Source organism: Rhineura floridana, chromosome 1 (genome assembly GCF_030035675.1).
Source record: "Rhineura floridana isolate rRhiFlo1 chromosome 1, rRhiFlo1.hap2, whole genome shotgun sequence".
Classification (NCBI taxonomy): Eukaryota; Metazoa; Chordata; class Lepidosauria; order Squamata; family Rhineuridae; genus Rhineura; species Rhineura floridana.
Window position 1 is genome coordinate 96,842,619 of NC_084480.1, and position 22,096 is coordinate 96,864,714.

General features: G+C 40.0%; 1 protein-coding gene across 5 annotated transcripts in view; it reads right to left on the reverse strand.

The window, feature by feature from the left end:
* NTRK2 (neurotrophic receptor tyrosine kinase 2) overlaps positions 1 to 22,096 on the reverse strand; it is a 305,262-nt gene that overhangs the window by 148,122 nt on the left and 135,044 nt on the right. For all 5 annotated transcript variants that reach the window (XM_061626814.1, XM_061626834.1, XM_061626806.1 and 2 more), the window contains exons 10-12: positions 13,191 to 13,223; positions 6,764 to 6,867; positions 5,993 to 6,092 (exon numbers count right to left, since the gene is read on the reverse strand). In XM_061626814.1, coding sequence (XP_061482798.1) covers positions 5,993 to 6,092; positions 6,764 to 6,867; positions 13,191 to 13,223 — 237 coding nt within the window. The remainder of the gene's footprint in view (positions 1 to 5,992; positions 6,093 to 6,763; positions 6,868 to 13,190; positions 13,224 to 22,096) is intronic.

The following is a 22,096-nucleotide window of genomic DNA, read 5'->3' on the forward strand; positions in this document are numbered from 1 at the left end:
CAGGTGGGTCCACAGTTGGCTACGGAATCATACTCAAAGAGTGCTTGTCAATGGTTCCTTCTCAAACTGAGGAGAGGTAACAAGTGGGGTACCACAGGACTCGGTCCTGGACCCAGTGCTCACCAACATTTTTATTAATGACTTGGGTGAGGAGGTGCAGGGAATGCTTATCAAATTTGCACATGATACAAAATTGGGAGGGATAGCTAATACCTTGGAAGACAGAAACAAAATTCAAAGGGATCTTGATAGGCTGGAGCATTGGGCTGAAAACTGAACGAAATTTAACAGGGATAAATGCAAAGTTCTACACCTAGGAAAAAGAAACCAAATACACAGTTATAAGATGGGGGATACTTGGCTCAGCAATGCTACATGCAAGAAGGATCTTGGAATTGTCGTTGATCACAAGCTGAACATGAGTGAACAGTGTGATGTGGCTGCAAAAAAGGCAAATGCTATTTTAGACTGCATTAACAGAAGTATAGTTTTCAAATCACATGAAGTATTGGTTCCCCTGTATTCAGCACTGGTTAGGCCTCATCTTGAGTACCGTGTCCCATTCTGGACACTGCACTTTAAGAAGGATGCAGATAAACTGGAACAGGTTCAGAGGAGAGCAATGAGGATAATCAGGGGACTAGCAACAAAGTCCTATGAGGAGAGACTGAAAGAACTGGGTATGTTTAGCCTTGAGAAGACTGAGGGAAGATATGATAGCACTGTTCAAGTACACGAATGGTTGTCATACAGGGGAAGGCCAGGATTTCCTCTCAATCGTCCCACAGTGCAGGACACAGAATAATGGGCTCAAGTTGCAGGAAGCCGGATTTCAACTGAACATCTTTCAGTTGAAAACTTCCTAACTGTTAGAGCAGTGTGACAATGGAACCAATTACCTAGGGAAGTGGTGAGCTGTCCAACACTGGAGGCATTCAAGAGGCAGCTGGACAGGCACCTGCTGGGTATGCTTTAATTTGTATTCCTGCATTAAGCAGGGGGTTGGACTCAATGGCTTCATAGGCCCCTTCCAACTCTGTGATTATACAGCCATGAGAGTGGCTGTATACTATAGTCAGCACAGATTTTTCACATTTCGCAATGTTAAATTGAAAATACCCCCCATGCTTCCCATAAGCTCATTTCAAAACAAAACCGTACAAAACGCTTGCTTAACAACCCTCTCAATTTTCATGGCGATACACAAAACAGTCAAAGAGTATAGAGAGTTCAAAGTCTAAAAAGAGAGGAAAAAAACCCAGAGCCCTTTTGGACTTTTTTTCTGCCAAGAGTTCTCATAACCTGTTGAAATTCATTAAAGATCAGCCATGTTCACAGAGTACCTGTAATCCTAATACTGACCTTGCCCCATAGTCTGATCTTCATCTTCTGCAGTTTAAAAGTTTTTAAAAAATGCCTGGCTGATTTTTAATTAATTTAAGAAATTTTGGCTGGAACCTTATGATAACGTCGGGCATGCTCAGTAAGAACCAACTGTCAGTGTTCTAAAAGCCTCACAGCTGCTGGGCTTAGCTATTTAGGGGGCCACATCCACACCAGACTTTGATTTCACTTGAGACAGTCATGGCTTCCCTCAGAGAATCCTGGGAAGTGTAGTTTGTGAAGGGCGCTGAGAGGAGACTCCTATCCCACTGAGAGAGCTTGAGTGGCCAGACTGGCTTAACAGTCTGCTGCTCTGATTGAAGGTCTGTGAGGGGAACAGGGCATCTCCTAGCAACTCTCAGCACCCTTCACTAACTACACTTCCCAGGATTCTTTTGAGAGAAGCCATGAATGTCCAAAGTGAAATAAAGGCCTGGTGTGGATGTGGCCAGGGACAGCTTTGGTTTAAATTTGGGTGGGGGCTACATGTGCCTGCTTGCAGAATAAAAAAGTGGGGGAAACGCTGAAAAGCAATGATATTGTTCACAATGTTTTCCTTTTGGAAAGGTAAGGGTTTGCCTCTCTGCCCAGTGCCCACCCACCCAATCTCCTCCCCTCCCCTCCCCCAGGTCAGTGTTAGACTACGACCTGGGAAACCAAGGTTCGAATCCTCACACAGCCATGAAGCTGACTGGGTGACCTTGGGCCAGTCACTGCCTCTCAGCCTCAGAGGAGGGCAATGGTAAACGACCTCTGAATACCATTTGCCATGAAAACCCTATTCAAAGGGTCGCCATAAGTCTGGTCGACTTGAAAGCAGTCCATTTACATTTTCAAACATGATTGCACAAAAATAAATCTCACTGAACTCAAAAAGTATGCAAATGATCAAAACCATCCTCCCTTCTCCTCCCTCCTATCCCCTCCCTCTTGCCCCTTCCCTCCCCCTTCCTTTGCCCCTCCCTACCCATTCCCTTCCAAACCCCTCCTTCCCCTTCCCCTTCCCCTTCCCCATGGTCAGTTTTACCTATCTTAAGCATGATTGCATAGAAGTAAATACCATTGAACTCAATAATCATGCAAATGATCAGACCTGCTTTCTCCCTCCTTCCCTTCTCCTCTCCCTTCCTGCTCCCCCCTCTTCCTTCTTCCTCCTCCCCTGCCCATTCCAGCCCTCCCTCCCTCCCCCCTGGTCAGTTTTACCTATCCTAAACGTGATTGCAGGGCAGTAAATCCCACTGAACTCAATAAGCATGCAAATGATCAATCAATTCTCAGCAAACTTGCACAGGATCCCATTTCTTACCTACCAGATTAAAAAGCAGGGAAATTCACTAATAAGCAAAAAACCTTGTGGTTTAAGAACGTACCTATAGCCCACAGATATTTCTATCAAACTTTAAAAAGCAGTGAAATTGGGCAGCTATAGTGAATGCACCAGGGGAGCAGGAGACCTGACCTCCTCTCTGAGATACTGTACTGCCCTACAAATTTGTCAAAATGCAAACACAATTTGGGTTGGTCTTTCACAGTCCAATCCACTTCCTGTGTAGCTTGGACAAATTTGTAGGGCAGTCCAATATCTCAGAGAAGAGGTCAGGTCTCCTGCTCCCCTTGTGCATTCACTATAGCTGCCCAATTTCCCTGCTTTTTAAAGTTTGATAGAAATATCTGTGGGCTATAGGCACATTCTTAAACCGCAAGGTTTTTTGCCTATTAGTGAATTCTATTGTAATTGAGCTATAAGTAAGTAAGCAAGTAAATAAATAAGTAAATAAATGGCAGTTGAGGAAGAGCCAGTGGCAGCTTGGCCTCTCCCCAGAGCCGATGACATGGCTCTGCTTCCCTTCCCGTTTTACATCACCACAGTCTAAACTTTAGTTCCTACAGAAAATTATTATAATTGGCATTTTATGAAAGTTAGTGATAAGCAGAGCCAAGAACTCACATCCATCAATCTGTTTTTCAAATATCCACATTGAGCACAGGGATTCTAAGACTAAATAGGAGATATGTTCAGGCATCTCACATCCCTAACAGCTTTAATACATTGCAATGGTTTCAAGCCCCAGAGAGACCTAAGAAGTTATATGTTATGGTGCAAATATGACTTGCAGAGATATATTGCTGTTTCTTCTTTTGGAGACCATTTATATAATTCTTAGCATTTTAAATATATCTTATTTCTGAATGTATTTCTTTGCCCCTAGAGTTTTCCCGGATCCATTGCTGTCACTTGAGTGCCTTCCATGAGTTTAGGATGGGAGCCCAACTACAACCCTATCTGGACAGGGATAACCTGGCTATAGTAATTTATGTTCTGGTAATCTCACTGTTGGATTATTGCAATGCGCTTCATGTGGGGTACTTTTGAAAACTGTTTGGAAGCATCAATTAATGCAGAATGTGGCTGCCTCACTATTGATGAGATCAAGGCGACCAGATCATATAAGACCAATTCTGTTCCATTTGCACTGGCTGCCTATATGCTTCACAGCCATATTCAAATTGTTGGCTTTAACCTATAAAGCTCTTTATGGATCAGGACCCCAATATCTGCTGGAATACCTTTTCCAATATGAACCTACCCAGACTCTTAGATCTTCTCCAGATCTTCTCTCTGAAGGAGGCTCAGAGGGTGATGACAAGGGAGAGGGCCTTTTCTGTTGTGGCTCCCCATCTGTGGAATGTGATTCTCAGTGAGGTCCTCCTGGCATCTTCACTGACATCTTTTCGCCTTTTCCCCAGGCATTTGATAGACTGTGATGATGTCGTTTTGTTATTAGTATGATGACAAAGCTTCCGTGGCTGTATGGGGGTTGTTATTTTTTATTGTTTTTTTATGGTATATGATTTGTTATTGTTTTATTGTTTTGTTTTTATGGTATATGATTTAGTTTTGTTTTTAATAATGTTGTAAATCACTTGGAGACCTTCAGGTAACAAGCAACTAACTAACTAATGAAGATGATGATTAGGCATAATACCTCTGAACCTGAAGGCTCTATTTAGATACCACAACTGATAGCCCACTGATAAACCAATATGCTCAGTCCCCTTTTAGAATAATCTCAGCCAGTAGATATCACTTGTGGCAACTTGTAGCAGTGAATTCAATAAATGGAACTGTGTGAAGAACTCATTTCTTCTTCATTTCAGAGTAGACCCACTGAAATCAATAAACCTAAGTTAGCCATGTTCATTAATTTCAATGGGTCTACTCTGAGTAGGACTAGGATTGAATACCACCCTGTGCCCCCCAATAGCTGTCTTTTAAAAAATATAACTACTAATAAAATCCACCAAACACTTTAGTCATTTATTGTAGGAAAGATGTCCTAAGTGAACCACTTGCCCCTTTTAAACCCTTTTCATGTCTGCGATAGATTTTCTGTGATGGGACCACTGTGGTTGAACTCTAGTGTTATATATACAGGCATTACAATACTGGCTGTATTTTTCAAATCCTTTCCCCTATAAACCCAGTATGAAATACGATCACACATCCAAACAGAATTACATGGGAAAATGTCCCCAGGAGGAAGTACATATGGAGACAATCTCAATATGCTCAAATCTGATAGAAAGTTGTATTAAAAGACTTCATATAACCTACAAAAGGTGATTACTGATTATAACTCTGGTTCCTGGAAATGTGGGAATTAAACTGGCACATATTACCACATATGGTAGACATGCCTGCATATGGTAGACTGACTGGACAAATATGAGAAAAGATAACGGAATAATTGATTTACAGCTATACCTTGATTCATTACTATTCCTTTACAGACAGAACTGATCACATCTCTGACCACTGCTACCAAAATCCTTAGTTTCTATGAAAAATATGGAGACAGGGGCAAACAAAACTCTCAGTACTACTGAAAGAGAACACAAATTATTTGATCATGGCATAATGGCCAGATGGATCAGTTACTTAAAAGTGAAAGAAGTGACAGAGAAAATGATCTGCACTGTTTTTCAGTAGCTACTTTTATTACACATTGGTAGTAGGAAACTGAGGCAAAATGCATATTACACAAGAGCACAGGAGGAGCCACCACAGCACTGTGGGCTGAGAAACACCATTGTCTGGCAGTGGCCTAGGAGAGGTGGTATTCCACACCCCATCCTCCTGTGACAACCACTCAAATTGCTGCAGCACTCTTCACATCCACTGAGAGTAAAGACAATGAGATATAGGAAACAATGGCTTCACTCAGCAAATGTTGCTGAGGGAGAAGCAGAGAAAATGGTACACTTAGGGGAGTTTGGGGGAGGATGCATTTTGTGTCACCTTAAAATGCCTTTCGTTGTTCACATGTGAACATTTTGCACAGCTCCAGTATACATCTGCTAATAGGGGAAAGGACAGGGGCTCAGCACCCTTTCCCAATCCTATAGTTATTATGCACTGTTAACTTCAAGAATCATGGAGATTTTACCACATCTTCCAAGCTCCCGGGAAGGATCTTAAAATACACAACCTATGCCTTCCATACTCTTAGGATGCATATTTATTTTACAGAAGGCAACTTAAGATATGAACTTGTAAATATATACAATGTAACCCATAGAAGTAGAAAATAAAAGCAGGAATTCTTACCTTTCATTCCAAACTTGGAGTGTCTTCCAAACTTGAGAATAATCAGCATAATAACTAAGCCAGTGCACACTAATGCTGCAATTCCAACTACAACGTAGACCTAAGATGAAACAAGGTGCATTAATTAAACCCAGTATTGCAATATGAGCAGTCTTTCACCATTAACATTATCAGTTATCTGGAACAGTCTCAGAAATTTACAGCTGGATCTCTTGGCACCCAGTGCCCATGGGCATTATTCACCAAGGCTGCTTTTATTAGTGAGAACTGAGAATTTAGCATGTTTCTCCTTTGAAAAAAATTAAGGTTGCCTTTTTGGCAAAAGAAGTATCATTCCCAAAATATGGCTACCAGGCCTTTGTGCTAAGGAAGAAATAACCAGGTAAAGATCTCATGATCATCATCTCTCATGGAACCCTATGCATATAATATCCCTTTATCTGACCTTTAATTTGGATAGTCACTAGAAGTATTCAGCCAAAGAGGAAAAACTATTTTATGCTGTAAACAGGAGTTGTGATCATGCAATTAGAAGCCACAATTAAGAAATGTTAGCTTAACAGTAAATATGTGAATCAAACTGTGCAAATTGTATTCTGTCTAAAATTATTTGAAAAAGCCATTGTTTCACATTATAAAAATGCTACATAAAAGCACTGGGGGCTTGGTCAAGGTGGTGTCTTGTTACAAGCTAAAATACCACAAACACATCAGATCCCTAGTCAGAAAGTCTGCTGAGATTACAAACCAGGAAACTATGTATATACTTACAGTGATGCTATCTTCATTGTCTTTGTTGGAAACATCCGTAGAAGTAACTGGATTACTATTATTTGTGGTGTCTTCAAAATTATCCGTCGGCGTTCCATAATCCTCTAAGAGAAAGAATGTATTTTTATTTACTTTCCCAACTGTAACTTTTTTTTGGTCTCTACTAAAAGCAGTGGACACGGGAAATGAAAATTTGCAGTAATTCTATAATGTATTGTTCAGTGCTCTAAGATTTCTTTGCCAAAAACACAGAATGCCAAGAACGTTATTTGCTCCTGACTTTCTCAGTAAATGTTCTGTGGTTTGAAAAGTTGTATCTGCTTTTCAAATTCAATACCATATCCCTTAGTTACACTACAAACACAGGAGACAATTAGTGCATATTGTAACAGTAAAGGAGCCAGTGTGGTCTAGTGGTTAAGGTGTTGGATTACAACCTGGGAGACCAGGGTTTGAATCTGCACATAGCCATTAAGCTCACTGGGTGACCTTGGGCCAGTCACTGCCTCTCAGCCTTATGAAAACCCTATTCATAGGGTCACCATAAGTCAAAATCGATTTGAAGGCAGTACATTTACATTTTGTAACAGTAAAAGGCGCTACACAGAAGATTTTGCTGTTATTTCTATAGCAACATCAAACTATGTGCACTTTACAGAGCAACATACCTTAAGCAAAACTACAGGCCCCTGCCTGAAACAGCTTGCAATCTGCAATTTCAAGGTGAGGAAAACAAGAAAAGCCTAACAGCAGAGGAACTGGAATAAACACAGTTTCTTAGACTCGCAGTGCAATCCTAAACATTTTTATACAAAAGTAAATTCCACTGAGCTCAATGAGATTTAGTGTGTCTAATAAGAGTGCTTAGGATTGCACAAACAATTGGGGATGAAGGTTAACAGTGTAATCCTATACATACCTACTCAGAAGTATGTCAAACTGACTTCAATAGAACTCATTCCTAGGAAAGTGTGTATAAAATTGCAGCTTAGGGATTAAATCAAGGACTTCATAGAAAATATGGAGTATGATTAGAATTTAAAGGGGACATTGGGGCGGGGTTGGCATCTCCTAAGTATTCTGGGAGGGAGTTCTAACCACAGGGACCACCTAAGAAGAATGTGTAGAATCACATAAGGCCTGTTTTGGGCAGCTGAAGGTACATCATTTTTTTCCTGATTCTTCTGACTTCCATTTTGAATATGAAAAATACATATTCTCTAATTTGAATTAAGGGAAACCTTTCTCAGTGAAATACAATGTTTTGTAAAAGTTCAGAGTTGGGAAGTGTTCTTTTTCAATGGCAAAATTCCATTTAGAAAGTTATCTTCCAGCTAATACATGTGGTGGAAGAGGGAAAAGTTAGGTATAATAGATATAATTCCACTGTAGGCATTTGGGAGGACAAAGAAATGAACAAATAATTACTGAAAATCTGGTCACTGAGCACGTAACAAAGGATCTTCATTTGTATTAGCTAATCAAATATTAAATCTATGTTATACATATATTGATTATCTTTGAACTGAAGGAAATAATTTTGAAATGATTCCATAACATATATATGCCTATTCTCTTCCCATGACAGATACTAATGCGTCTTGTCTATGGAAAACAGAACAATTCAAAAGGTTTAATCTGCTCACTATCTCAAAGCACAGTGAATGTTGTGCTTATTTATGACTAGTTTCACTTTCTTTTATGCTTTGCAAAATATCTCATTCCAGTGTCAACATCTCACAAAAGAAAAACGAAATCCTTACTGCCTGGTGTTCTGTTCATGACACAGAGAGCAGTGCATCCAAACTGGGGTTAAGTCTCACTTCCAGGCACTGCAGGGGCAGGGCTAAAAGCTTCTTCTTTGAAGGTGGGAACTTCCTACCTATCCCCAGAAGGGCTAAGCAATGTAGTAAGGAGGAAAAACCTACACAAAAAAACTGCAAATGAAAGTGGTTAAAACTGCCACCCACAATATACTTAGGATAATTGTGAGATAGCAGGTGGGGGTGAGAGGAATAGAAAAGCACCATTTCAGTGCTTTTGGCAGACTGAAGATGCTGTCTCATAGTGCAGGGAAGGGGGGAGGAGTGGACAGGCATTCCCTGCAGCAGGTAGAATCACTCAAGGGCAGTTTCCTAGACAGCAGTCCCTCAGAAATTCCTTATGAAAGGATTGGATTCAAGCACTGGCTCCGTTGTGGTCTTTAAAATAATTTAAAAAAGGAATCTTGGAGAAATCCTGAAAACAATCCCTGCCTGTCATGGTCAGAAAGTCAGACCAGAGCTTGGTGAGACGTTCATGTCGCTCAGATGGAGGCATTGCATTTTAAAATACAAATACAATATAATGGTTAAAAATGTGAAATTACATTCTGAGATGCTTACTCATTTTGTAAGACAATTTTCTTTAAAGACTCTTGAACATAATGCAGTACAAGAAGCAAGGTGTAAACAAAGTTTCATTGGCACATTAGTGTTGATGTTGCCATGATACTGATGAACTGAGAAATATTCAAACTGCCACTTGGGCAAAAACCAGGGTTTCTTCCACTTTCATTAGTATATGCAGTCACAAAATATGAGGGGAAAAGAAAAATCAGATTATAGGGCTTCAGAGCCAAATCTGAACACCAGAAATAAATAAGCATCAAGCAGAATGTTGAATGTAAGCATAAAAATATGTAAGAGAAATATTTAATTTCACATAGTACTAGGTGGTTTCATGCAAAATGTTTTCTGTTTACGGCTTTTAGAGTTGCACAACTGGAGTTAATCTTTTTATATGCTTTGTAAGTTAATTTTTATGCTTTGTTTTGGAAAAAAATGACGCTATCAGCTCTATGCACAGGAATGGAATATTTAATGGTATAAATTCACTTTGTTATAGTTCTATAGAATTTACAGAATTGAGCCACTTTGTGTGCTCCAGTCTACCCAGGTGATTAACCATAAGCTAAACTGAATGGCAGTTTATGCTCTTTAAGTAATCTCACTCTTTCCTCAAAGTATATGAAAGAAAAATAAAAGGAAAATGCAAATGTTGATCCTTTGGTGTACTCCCTACCATATATAGTTAAATATGAGCTGAAAGAATTTGAGCAGATTGTTGTGTTTTGTTTAGCTGACAGCAGGAGTGGCTTGCCCAGAAGGGTGGACCCACATCAATAGCCTTCTGGGAGCAGGATCATTGCCACTTACAAGGATAGGTGACCATTGCTTAGCATGATGTGAGAATGCAGCCTTTATCTTCATCTTTCAGATGCCATGACGCTACAATCCTACAATATCTACAATAATATAGCTATCTTGAAACATAAGATCATGGTAAAAAAAGTTTGAGAATAGTCATAACTACCACTCTCTATTTTTATATATAGTAATTTCAACTAATGATTTATAACTCTGTGACCATTTTTTCTTACATTTCTATGGTGCTTTCCCATGTAGATTCCAGAGCAACTAGGCCCATGGGAACTACACTCACAAGGTGTGTTTTTTCTAACTGCACCAGGGAGGGAAGTGATAAGCCTCTCCTCCTCACATACTGCCTTCCCAATAAGGATTGCTGTAATTAAGTAAGAAAAAGAACTAACAGCTGTATCCAACAGTCATCCCATTAGTGCAAGGGCTTCCAAATGTGCAATAGGACTTCCTTTTACTCTCGTGTACCTCCCTAAATCTGCTCCAGAGAGTTGGGGAACTCCCAGAACAGATTTGGGGAGCATGGAAGCAGAGCAGAGGAAATCCCATTGCGCATCTGGAAGTCCTTGCGCTAACAGGACAACTTTGTCAAATATAATTCAAAATATGTTGCTTTTATGCTATGTATTCAGTGAACTTCTCATTTGACCATGCATTACAGGTGGGGAGGGAAGGGAGAATACAGTCCCACAGCCCATTCCTGCAGTGAGCTATGGGATTTCCTCCTGTCCTTCTCCTCCACTATCACTTGCAACTTTCATCTGCCTCTGGCTTTTATCCAAATATTCACCCAAATAATCCACTGGATAGTCCAAAACTCCCTTTGAGAATCTGGTTTTAATTAGTATGAGGAACTACCATTCCTCTTACAAGTAATTTGATAATCTAATTGTATACCAGAGTTTATGCTTAATGAATAAAACCAAATTAATATATAATTTTTATTGGTTTATTCAGATTTAGATGATTTTTTTACACATGACTATATATTCAGCAGGAATTAACAAAATGTACCACTCTTGAAGATAAATAGGTATTATAGAAACATTGTTTAAAATGGACTTTCACAGACTTTCATAGCAATGATGCTATTATCTTAAAATCTAGTTCTTTTAAAAGGCACCAGTTTTGATCTAATTACAATAGGACAGCCTCTTGCTGAAGAACATAAATTTGTACATGGCTCCAGCTGTAATCCTACATGCATGTAAGATGCTTAAATGTGGGATTTAAGCAGTTTAAACTGTGCACAGGATTGCAGTCTTCAGCCAGCACAGTTTAAGTTTTTTTTTAAATATAAAAACAGTTGAGTGGTAATTTTATAGGGGACATTTTGGGTTTTTTTTTAATTGTAAAAATGTTTTATTAGTAAATAGATGAAGAATTATACCAAAACAAATTATAAAGAACAAAAATAAGACATATATCATATTTAAAATGGATTGTCAAATAAGAAAGCTTTCTGCAGTATTCAAGGAAAAAAAGGAAATTTTCTTTACTATGAATTTCTGTTTTTCTAAGTCTCCCAGAAGGCAGTCCCTAACCTTGGGAAGGCACCTCCCTCTGGAGAATATAGGCAGGTCAGTCTTCATTGCTTCTCCAGGAAAATTAATTAATTAATTGCCTGTCCTTCATCCTTAGATCCCAGGACAGGTTACCCTGCCCTATCAGACCAGACTGGAAGAGCACACAAACCCTTAAGCCCCATCTCTAAAAAAACAAAAACTACACCAACAGACACCAATTATATGATAATTTCAAAAACAACTGTGTCTGAGAACAGCAATAACAAAAGGAGGAGGGAATCAGGGAGATGAGTACATTCCGGGAATACCTGTCTGCCTCCGACATCTGTACAATGCTGACAGAAGCCATGGTTTTCAGAAAATCTGTAACCAGCTGGCTAAGCCCCAAAAAGGTGGTGGGTGGGCTGCCTTCCAAGAGATTCAGACAACAGATATTTGTGGTAAGGAACATTTCTATTTTGTCCTGAGGCTCCTGGAGAGCATTCCCTAACCTTGGGACATAACATAGCGGCAAAATTGAAGGTGGGCTTCCACGGACCAGTACCCTATTAAAACATGACTGTGTGCAAGACCTTCGTATTGAAGGCCATGTCTGCTAAAGAAGGGCATATATCCTATAATGCTTGGTGAATGTATATATTTTATTATTATAAATTATTATTAAAAATGGTTGTAAATTTCTTAAATAATAAAAATAAATATGGACAGAAAACCATCCAGCTACCCAGCGAATTACTAAGGACAGTTACTCCATAAGACTGCAGATGTTGTCATCCCCATTAGAGAATGGGCCATCATATCTTTCAGTTGCTTCCCAAGTCTTTGATAAATGGGGAAAAGTATTTCATCAGCCAGCTAGAAGTAGTATCTCTGGATACTCTGCTGCCCAAGATTCGTAAGCCAACAACAAGCCATATACCAGACTGCTGTGTTGGCAATAACCCCCACCCCAATAGCTACACTGCTAGATGGGGTTTCTACAAACATAGTTTAATGTAACATTCAAACCAGGCCCCTGTGGAGATCAAAGTCTTTTTCTGCCAATTTGCTTGGAGAGACTGACACTCCAGAAGCATCTTGGTTCCCAACTTGCACTACAACAAGGGAAGGTAGTTGAGACAATATCAGATATTGGTGGCTGTCTCATTGTTCTTCTTGCCAGGACACCTTCTCCAGACTCTGGCATTTCTATTGCTGAGTCTGGGAGTAAAACTGCTTCTTTCCTTCAGTGCTGAGACATCAACTCAAAGTAGCCCAGACTAAGTGAGAAAGGGGTCCCCTTGAAGAGATATAATGTACACGGACACATTGAAACATGCTGCGAACCCCCAGTGGCCCTTCTAAGGCATGTTGAGAAGGTAAAGGAGAAGCTCTTAGAAGCTCCAACCGAACTTAACTGTTCAATTTACTTGACAGAGCCAGTATGGAAGGGCAGTGCTGCTCCTCCCCCTGGAGAAACTATGAAAACCAACCCTGCTTACATGCTCCATTTTAAGATTAAGGATTACCCTTCAGAAACATCAAAAGAAACTCCTATCCATATTAAATTAAAAGGAGTCTATGAGGTTTATTCTATGAACGATTTCATTAGCTTGGCCATTTCTGCTGAACTGAGTATAAAAGTCCATCTTTCACTTGTTTCACATGTTTAATTAATCTGAGGTTATGTACAGAAAATAAAAGTAGAAAATAAAAATATACCACTGTAACCAAGATGACCGTAGAATGGACTACCTAAAGAATAAAAAGAAAAATATATGATTAAGTCACAAATATAGCACATAGGTACAGCTAACAAATTAGCCTTTAAACAAGTGATGTCATGTGCATTAAATTCAGTCCTGAACTGTATACATTTTATTTTCTGAATTGTTTCCACAGAAGTACAAAATACACTTACTTGCTTCACATTTAACCTATCCCATTATACACTGCATTACACATAACAGCTGGATTCACCTCTTCTACATCATGTGTCAGAAATAACTATGGTAATATCTAGAATTTGTCCTGTGCCTTGAGAAAACTTTAATTCAATATTCCGAAGATCAGAATTCGGATTTCAACTTGAATGAACAGGTTTGTACCATGAAGTTTTAAACATAATAATAATCACCTTTCTACAAGCAAAAGAACATAATATTATCAGGCTGAAATACAACAGTCTGAACAGCACCACTTACTAGTGAATTTGTACCATTTAATTGCGGTTCTCAAAAACTGACCTAAGAAGCTGAATTTTCAAAGATGACAAAAGAACCTGGGCACACAAAACCTACACTGCAGGTTGTGCACCGCTTACTAATTCTGCAGAGCAATGAGAACTTTCTCCTTTACTGCTGCTTGATATAGTGTAACTTGGGAAGAATGGGCCATGTTTATATATTTTGTTGAGAAAACAAGGTATTTGTTTGCACCTCTCTCACTGATGCAAGTTACATGTGTAACAAGTTTTAATAGCCTAGCAATCATTTTACAAGTTATTAGCAAATGTCCATCAATATGGGGTGGCAAGAAAGCCCATATATTATCAGGTGCCTGTAAGGAAGACCACTGTGAACTTGCTTGTGAGACTGGGGTGCCTACCTGTAAGATCTGTCTCATCTGGGAATGGGGACCAGCATTCCGGATACTGCTCTGTGGAGGAAGAGCTCTGTGAGCTTGCTTATGAGATACTATGTGCCTACCTGCAGATTTTGTCCCACCTGGCCTTTAGAAAGGGAGTGCCCTGGAAGCTTTTTCAGCAACCAACACCCCAAGATCCATTCTGTGTCTGTGAGGAAGACCTAACTTGCTTGTGAGATTCTGTGGTGCTTACCTGTGCAATAACTCACCTTGAGGAAGGTGAAAGGGCCTGCAAACTTTTTCAAAAATCAACAGCTGAAGGACATCACCTGGTTGATGCCAATGAGCACCCTGGGGCACCCTTATAAAGCCCTGAAAGTTATAGGGTCACTACCTTGAGGAAGAAGAATGCTCCATCAAGGCCTGAGCACATCCACCTGCTTTTATTCCAGCTCCATGCCATGGGAGCCAATGCTGAAACAACTTACTGCCACCTATTGGCCTGCACATCCCTCCCAGGTCTTCAATACCAGCTAGGGAAGACTCTCAGTTGCAAACAACAAGAGGAGCATTCTGGCCAGCATAGACAAAACTGACCTTTTAACTTCTGCTTTTGACTTACTATATATTTCAAAATGTCAAATCACATCCAGAAGAGCTAACGAGGGGCTGATAAATTGCCCAGAGGCTGGGATGAGAGACTAGGGTGCTACACAGGGAAATTAATCCAGTTTATATGACCCCCCCATCTCTCCATGTATAGGATCAGCCCACCTACCCTTGCTCTTCAGTTAGTTAGTCCCCAAACATTGGACTGAGATCTTAAAATAAAAGGGACATTCTGTTCCTTTAGACCTCTGGACCTATTGTTACCTGGAGACCATTTCTGAGACCTAGGCTTTTCCATTTCAATCTCAGATGGAGACAGCACCCAAGATGCATTTTAAGTGTAGTGGGAAGCATCTAGGGGTGCACTAGGAAGTGCAGGGACTCGGCTCCCTTTGAGGAGTCTTCTTTTTATTCCTGTTAAACACACTTATTTCTTCAGCGTTTTTTTAACAATTCAGTTTCTCTTAATGATTGTTTTTGTTGGTTTTATAATTTGCTGTTATCTCTTAAATTAAGTTAACTCATCAACAGAAAGCCTTTTACAATTTTTTTACAGAAGGTATCTCCTTCAGAACTCTAACTTCCATGTTGGACTTTTTCCATTAGCTCTGACACTCAAATTAGCCTCTCTGAAGTCACTAACATTAGTACTGTACTGGTCTCCTGATTCTCAATGACTTTTTTTTAGAACAAGAGCCATTTAAATAATTAATGTGACAAAAAGTCTGTAGTCTTTCTGTCACCTATAAGAACTCAAGCTAACTATACCCTAAACGTTTGTGCCTGGACTGAGAATCCCTCTTTACAGCTTTTGGGCATGCACTATATACTAACTCACCATCTGGATGAGAAGCTTTTCTCTGAGATTAGTTGGATAAATTATTAATGAAGATTCACCCTCTTTCGTAACTATGTATGCTTATGTCATCATTCTCACTAATGGTCAATAGACAGCAACAGAGCAATGAAATGTGCCCCCCCCCAAAGGAAACACAGGGTTCTTCTCCAAATTCAGGAAAACTCCCTATGCATGCAGAAAAAAATATTACTTTGTTTTAAAAAATAAAAAAGCAAAAAAGGGGGGTCACTCTCTCCAAAAGATCTGTACATGCACAATGGAAGGGCCACAGCTCAATGGTAGAGCATCTGCTTTGCATGAAAAAGGGCCAAGTTCAGCTCTTGGCATCTCCAGGTAGAGCTGGGAGACCTCTGCCTGAAATCCTGGAGATCCTCTGAAAGTCAGGGGAGACAATGCTTCGCTAGATGGAACAATGGTCTGACTGTATAAGGCAGTTTCCTATGTATGTTCCTAATGCCTCCTTCTAGGGACAGAGCGCTATAGACAATTGAAAGCCCTGGCAATGGCAAAAGCAGGGGAGGTGACTGGTCCCATAGAGGCCAATTTCTGTCCCCGTTCAACAACAATATAAAATAAGCTCTCACCATGCAGGTGGATTGGGTAAACCCTCTGTACTCCTCCACATCCAGGCGTTTCCAATGTGTTGGGGATTGTGTCTGTTTACTTGGTCCCATAAGCTCAGTGGGAACCACTGACAAGACCCACTCTTTTCTGCCCTGTAGACCTGTTCTGATATCTAAATAGCCTTAACTCCCTTTCTTAGACTCCAATGCAAACTAATGATCCACTATATCAGAGGGTATTGGATGAAGTCCCTCTGCACAGCCCAAAACACCTTCATCAACATCATTTCTCCAGTGTGGAGCTTCTTATACCACCTACCAAAAGTGCAGGCAGGGGGAAGTACCACTGGTGAGATTTACAGAAGTGGTAACTCAATCGGGTGTTCCGTCCTCCCTGCCTTCTGCCCCAGCTGGCATGAGCAGCAGGCTATGCTGCTCTTTCACATCCCACTCATGTCCTGCCAGGGGTAGGATTGCTCTGTTAGTCATGTTAGCATGTAACACTAAAAATGTGTTGAAAAGGCAGAACTTTGTTACTAGTTATTATGTGCAGATACAGATGTATTACTGAGGTTATATTAACCTCCTCCAAGAGTACCTGGCAATAGAATGCAAACTTGCCAATGACATATTACATGGTGATTGGCAGAATTATACAAGATATGACTGGAATTACAAATTTTAAAGTAAACTCTTTCAACATTGATCATAGAGATCTCACATTATGATGTTAATTTATTTTATTTAAGAATAACCATGACCATACACCCTCTCTTATTAATCTTGGTGTCTATCCTAAAAGTTTTTGATTGTGTGTGATGCAACATTGCAGAATCAATTCTAATCTAAAGGAGGATATCCTTCTTCATTAAACATCCAGTGTGACATTTAATGCTATCACGTAGGCATGGAAATGAATAGAATACCTGGATGTGGGTCTAATTTTATGCTCCATTGTGCAGTACATACAATTGACAGTGGCAACAGCCATCAAAGTCATTTTAAGGTTCCTAGAGTGATCTGAATTTATCTTCAATAGCAACACAAACCATGAATGTAATCACAGTAGATTTTATCTTTTATATTTATCTTTATTTCCATTATGGAAGAAGGTGAAAAGAAAGTATAAGATGAATAGTTCGTAAGACACACTCTGTCTGCAGTATTCCAAGATAGAATTTTGCTTTTCACAAACATAGCTTAATCCTAGCACTGATTTCTTAATACTTGTTAACAACTATAAACAATATAAGAAAATAATTTTAAGTAAGGAATTTTAGGCAGACCAAATCTGAGTCCCAATGTGCTATAGACCTGCACAAGCAAGTTTTCAGGGTATGAAGTATTTGACTTCAGTTGCCCTAAGATGCCAACATTCTAGTGGGCATTTAACAGCTTGGTTTTCATTCTCTCTGTAATTACCAAGTGTAAAAGCCCCAAACCCAGAGCCTTTTCAGGATGCTTGAAGAGTAAGAAAATGAACAGGTGTGCCCTTGCAAAATTTGACTTGCCTATTGTAGTTTCTTTCCCCTTAGTCAGCAACACTATAATGCCCCTTTACAGCCTTATATACAGCCTTTTATAGCCTTAATTACTAGGCTAGAGGCACAAAATAATCTCTTGCCCTGCTAACCTTCTCTTCACAGGCAGAATCACTGCATTATTTAGGATGTTGTAAGATATGAAGGAAAAGTTTAATCACTGAAAACTACATGGTGGTTCTCTATCCATCCCCGTAAGGGATGTCACAAGATATTATATGTCATTCTAATACCACTATGCTTGTGTTTAATCTTCCTTTTCATCACAAAAGCAAAAAACAACTACACTGTTTTTACAGTTTCCTAATGTTTATAACTTTGTTAAATTAAATTAAAGATAAAATATGATATTATATAAGTGGGATCACAAGTGGATATCCTAGACTTTGAATAAGCTGCAAACCTACCTGAATATGGAAGCACTAAAAGTTTTCATTCAAAGAAAAATAAAGATACTTAAGTTGAGGAATTTATGCTAAAGTCATAAGATTTAATTTCTGGAACAGTAAGTCATGATATCATCCTGCTATATAACTCTGTCCATGGGTAGAAGAAATGCATCTCTTCAAGAGTGAATAATGGGAGAGGCAGGAGACAGAGGGAACAGAATGTATGTGTGTGCGCGCGCGCAGGCACACAGACACATGCAGTGACCCACTTATCCTCCTTGAGAGCCCTAGGCTGTAAGTTAAAAAAAGAATGTCTCAATTAACCAAGATGTTTCAGCGTAGGCAAAGCTTCTCATTTAATGCATCCATAACCTAGGAACACTCAATTGCAGTTTGATTCCCTGTAATTAGTATTCACTAATGGGCAAAAAAACCCTTGCCATTTAAGAACGTACCTATAGCCAACAGATATCCCTATCAAACTTTAAAAAGCAGAGAAATTCATCAATGGGCAAAAAAACCCTTGCGGTTTAAGAACGTATCTATAGCCAACAGATATTTCTATCAAAGTTTAAAAAGCAGGGAGATTGGATAGTGAATGCTCCAGGGGAGCAGAAGACCTGACCTCCTCTCTGAGATATTGTACTGTCCTACAAATTTGTCAATATGCAAACACCATTTGGGTTGGTCTTTCACAGTCCAATCCACTTGCTGTGTAGCTTGGAAGAATTTGGTAACATGTGCCTCTGAGCATATAGTGGTGGCAACACCTGCAATAAGTGCAAATAACAGAAAAAGAGATGTGCTGTGCTGATCTTGTTTTAGCAGGGAGGAACCAACAATATTAAGACGGTTGATATAGTTCAGATAGTCACTTTAAATATTTTCCTATAGCAAATCATTTTCTTTTGCTTTTGTTTCTATGGATATGTGAAGTACTGAAACACTTTGCACAATTTAGACTTAGAAAAACTCCAACAACAATTACGGAATGATGGTACTAACTATTCTGCAGAATAGTCTCCAGTGGACATAAGGAGTGTCTCAGTTTCCACAAGATAAAACAGTGAGTGAAAGCAATTCCAGCAAATTTCTAGATGTGCTCTATGTTTTTAATTGACCATGCCCACCTTTCATTAAGTGGAGTGGTTTAAGCACAGAAGAGTGAACAAACACATCTTGGGTAGGCCAAGTTTGTTTTTTCCAACAGCTAGAGTCATTGCTTAAGTAGCAACATATTGTAATCAGTCTGATTTTACATCACGCTGCAATTTCAGATTCAATGGTTAATGCACCCAAAACAGAAATAGAACATAACCTCCAGTTTGAAACACAAAAAGCTGTCTTCACCATCATATGTCATTGACCAATAAAAAGGCGTTGAAATTAATAAAATTAATTTGACACAGATTTCTAGGATGGATAATGAGTGAAATATAATTTTCTAGGTTAGATTCTCTGTAGAAGCTGTGGTAATGTAGAAAAGAAGCAAAGTATGAAGAATATCAACAAACATAAAAATGCAATTCTCCATCTTTGGAGATGCAGTCCCGATTGCAGGTGTTGCCACCACTCACCATATGCTCAGAGGCACATGCTACCAAATTCCTCCAAGCTACACAGGAAGTGGATTGAACTGTGAAAGACCAACCCAAATGGTGTTTGCATTTTGACAAATTTGTAGGGCAGTACAATATCTCAGAGAGGAGGTCAGGTCTCCTGCTCCCCTGGTGCGTTCACTATCCAATCTCCCTGCTTTTTAAACTTCGATAGAAATATCTGTTGGCTATAGATACGTGCTTAAACCGCAGGGGTTTTTTTGCCCATTAGTGAATTTCTCTGCTTTTTAATCCCAGAGGTAAGAAATGGGATCCTGTGCAAGTTTGCTGAGAATGGATTGATCATTTGCATGCTTATTGAGTTCAATAGTACTTACTCCCCTGCAATCACATTTAGGATAGGTGAAACTGACCATGGGGAAGGAGGAGGGAGAAGGAGGGAAACAGGAGGGAGGGTAGAGAGGGCAGGGGGAAGGGGAGGAGGAGAGGGCAGAGGGAAGGAGAGGGGATGGGATGGGAGCAGGAGAGGGGGGAGAGGAGAAAGAGGAGGGCAGGTTTGATCATTTGCAATGCTTACTGAGTTCAGTGGGATTTACTCCCCTGCAATCATGCTTAGGATAGGTGAAACTGATCACAGGGGAAGAGGGAGGGCTGGAGTGGGAAGGGGTTGAGGAGGGAGAGGGGGGAGGAGAAGGGGAGTTGGAAGGGGAAAGGAGGGGAGGAGAAGGCAAGGTGAAAGGCAGGTCTGAGCATTTGCATGCTTCTTGAGTTCAATGGTACTTACTCCCTTACGATAGGAGAAACTGACCATGGGGGAGCAGGAGGAGGAGTAGAGGGAGAGGGGAAGGAGAGAGGGGAAGGATGGGATGGGAGAGGCAGGTTTGATCATTTGCATGCTTACTGAGTTCAGTGGGATTTACTTCTGTGTAATCATGCTTAGGATAGGTAATCTGACCACAGAGGAGGAGAAGGAGGGCTGAAGCGGGGAAGGAGGGGGGATAGGAGGGGCAGGAGAGAGAGGAAAGAAGGGAGGAGGGGGCAGATTTGCTCCTGTACAATCATGTTTAGGAGGAGGGACAGGGAATAGAGAAGGATGAAGGAAGGAGAAAAGGACGGATGGAAGGGGAGAAGAAGGAGCAGGAGGAAGACAGCAGGTGGGCACTGGGCAGAGGGAAATACCCTTTCCTTTCCAAAAGAAAAACATTGTTAATAGTATCGAGTTTATTTTCAGGGTTTGCCCCACCTTTTTATTCTACAGCAGACACATATAGTCTCCCACCCAAATTTAAACCAAAGCTGTCCCTGGCCACATCCACACCAGAACTTTATTCCACTTTAAACAGTCATGGCTTCCATTAAAGAATCCTGGGAAGCGTAGTTTGTGAAGGGTGCTGAGAGGTGCTAGGAGACACTCTATTCCCCTCACAGAATTTTCTGTCAGAGGGGCTGAGTGTTAAACCACTCTGGCCATTGGAGCTGTGTCAGGGGAATAGGAGTCTCCTAACAACTCTCAGCACCTTCACAAACTACACTTCCCAGGATTCTTTGGGGGAAGCCGTGACTGTTTAAAGTGGAGTAAATGTCTGGTGTGGATGTGGCCACCTGATTAGCCAAGCCTAACAGCTAGCTGTTAGACTGGCTTTTAGAACACTGGTTGATTTTTACTGAGCATACCCTGCACTAGCACAGACTTCAATGTTACATTTCTTAAATTAATTAAAAATCAGCCAGGCATTTTTTAAACTTTTAAACTGCAGAAGATGAAGGCCAGAGTATGGGGCAAGGTCAGTAATAGGATTACAGGTTCTCTGGGAACATGGCTGATTTTAAATTAATTTCAGCAAATAATGAGACCACCAACAGAAAAAAGTCCAACAGGGGTCTGGATTTTTTCCCTCGTTTTAGACATTGAACTCTTGATTCTCTGACTGTTTTGTGTATCACTATGAAACCTTAGAGGGTTGCTAACCAAGAGTTTCTGAGTTCAGGACTATACGTTTTGTAAGATTTTGTTTTGAAATGAGCTTATTGGAAGCAGCAGAATGGCATGGGGGAACATTTACAATTTATCATAGCGGAATATGAAAAATCCATGCTGGCTATTGTATACAATCACTCTCGTGCCTGTAAAATATAGTACTTCATATTATTCAATAGCCAAAAGGAAACCAACAAACAAAGTTTGAAGCGAATGTGAAACAATTACTGTCTCCATGGCTCACGATTGCATTTGATTTTGCGCTGTGATGTGACTATTAGGAAATGAATGCTTTTTTATTATGATTTTAGACAGCTGAGAATGTTAAATTACTGATTTAATTGGACTGACTAGAGAAGGCTTTAAGTCACCATACAAAGTTAAAGTTACTGTGGTGTCCAGTAAACGGATGACTTTCTCAAATCACCATCTCTTTGCTTTTTTGCATTTAATTGGTCAACCTTATGACTTAACAGTGTACTTACAGTACAATCCTATGCATGTCTATTCAAAAGTAAGCCCTGTTCAGTTCAATAGCATGTGT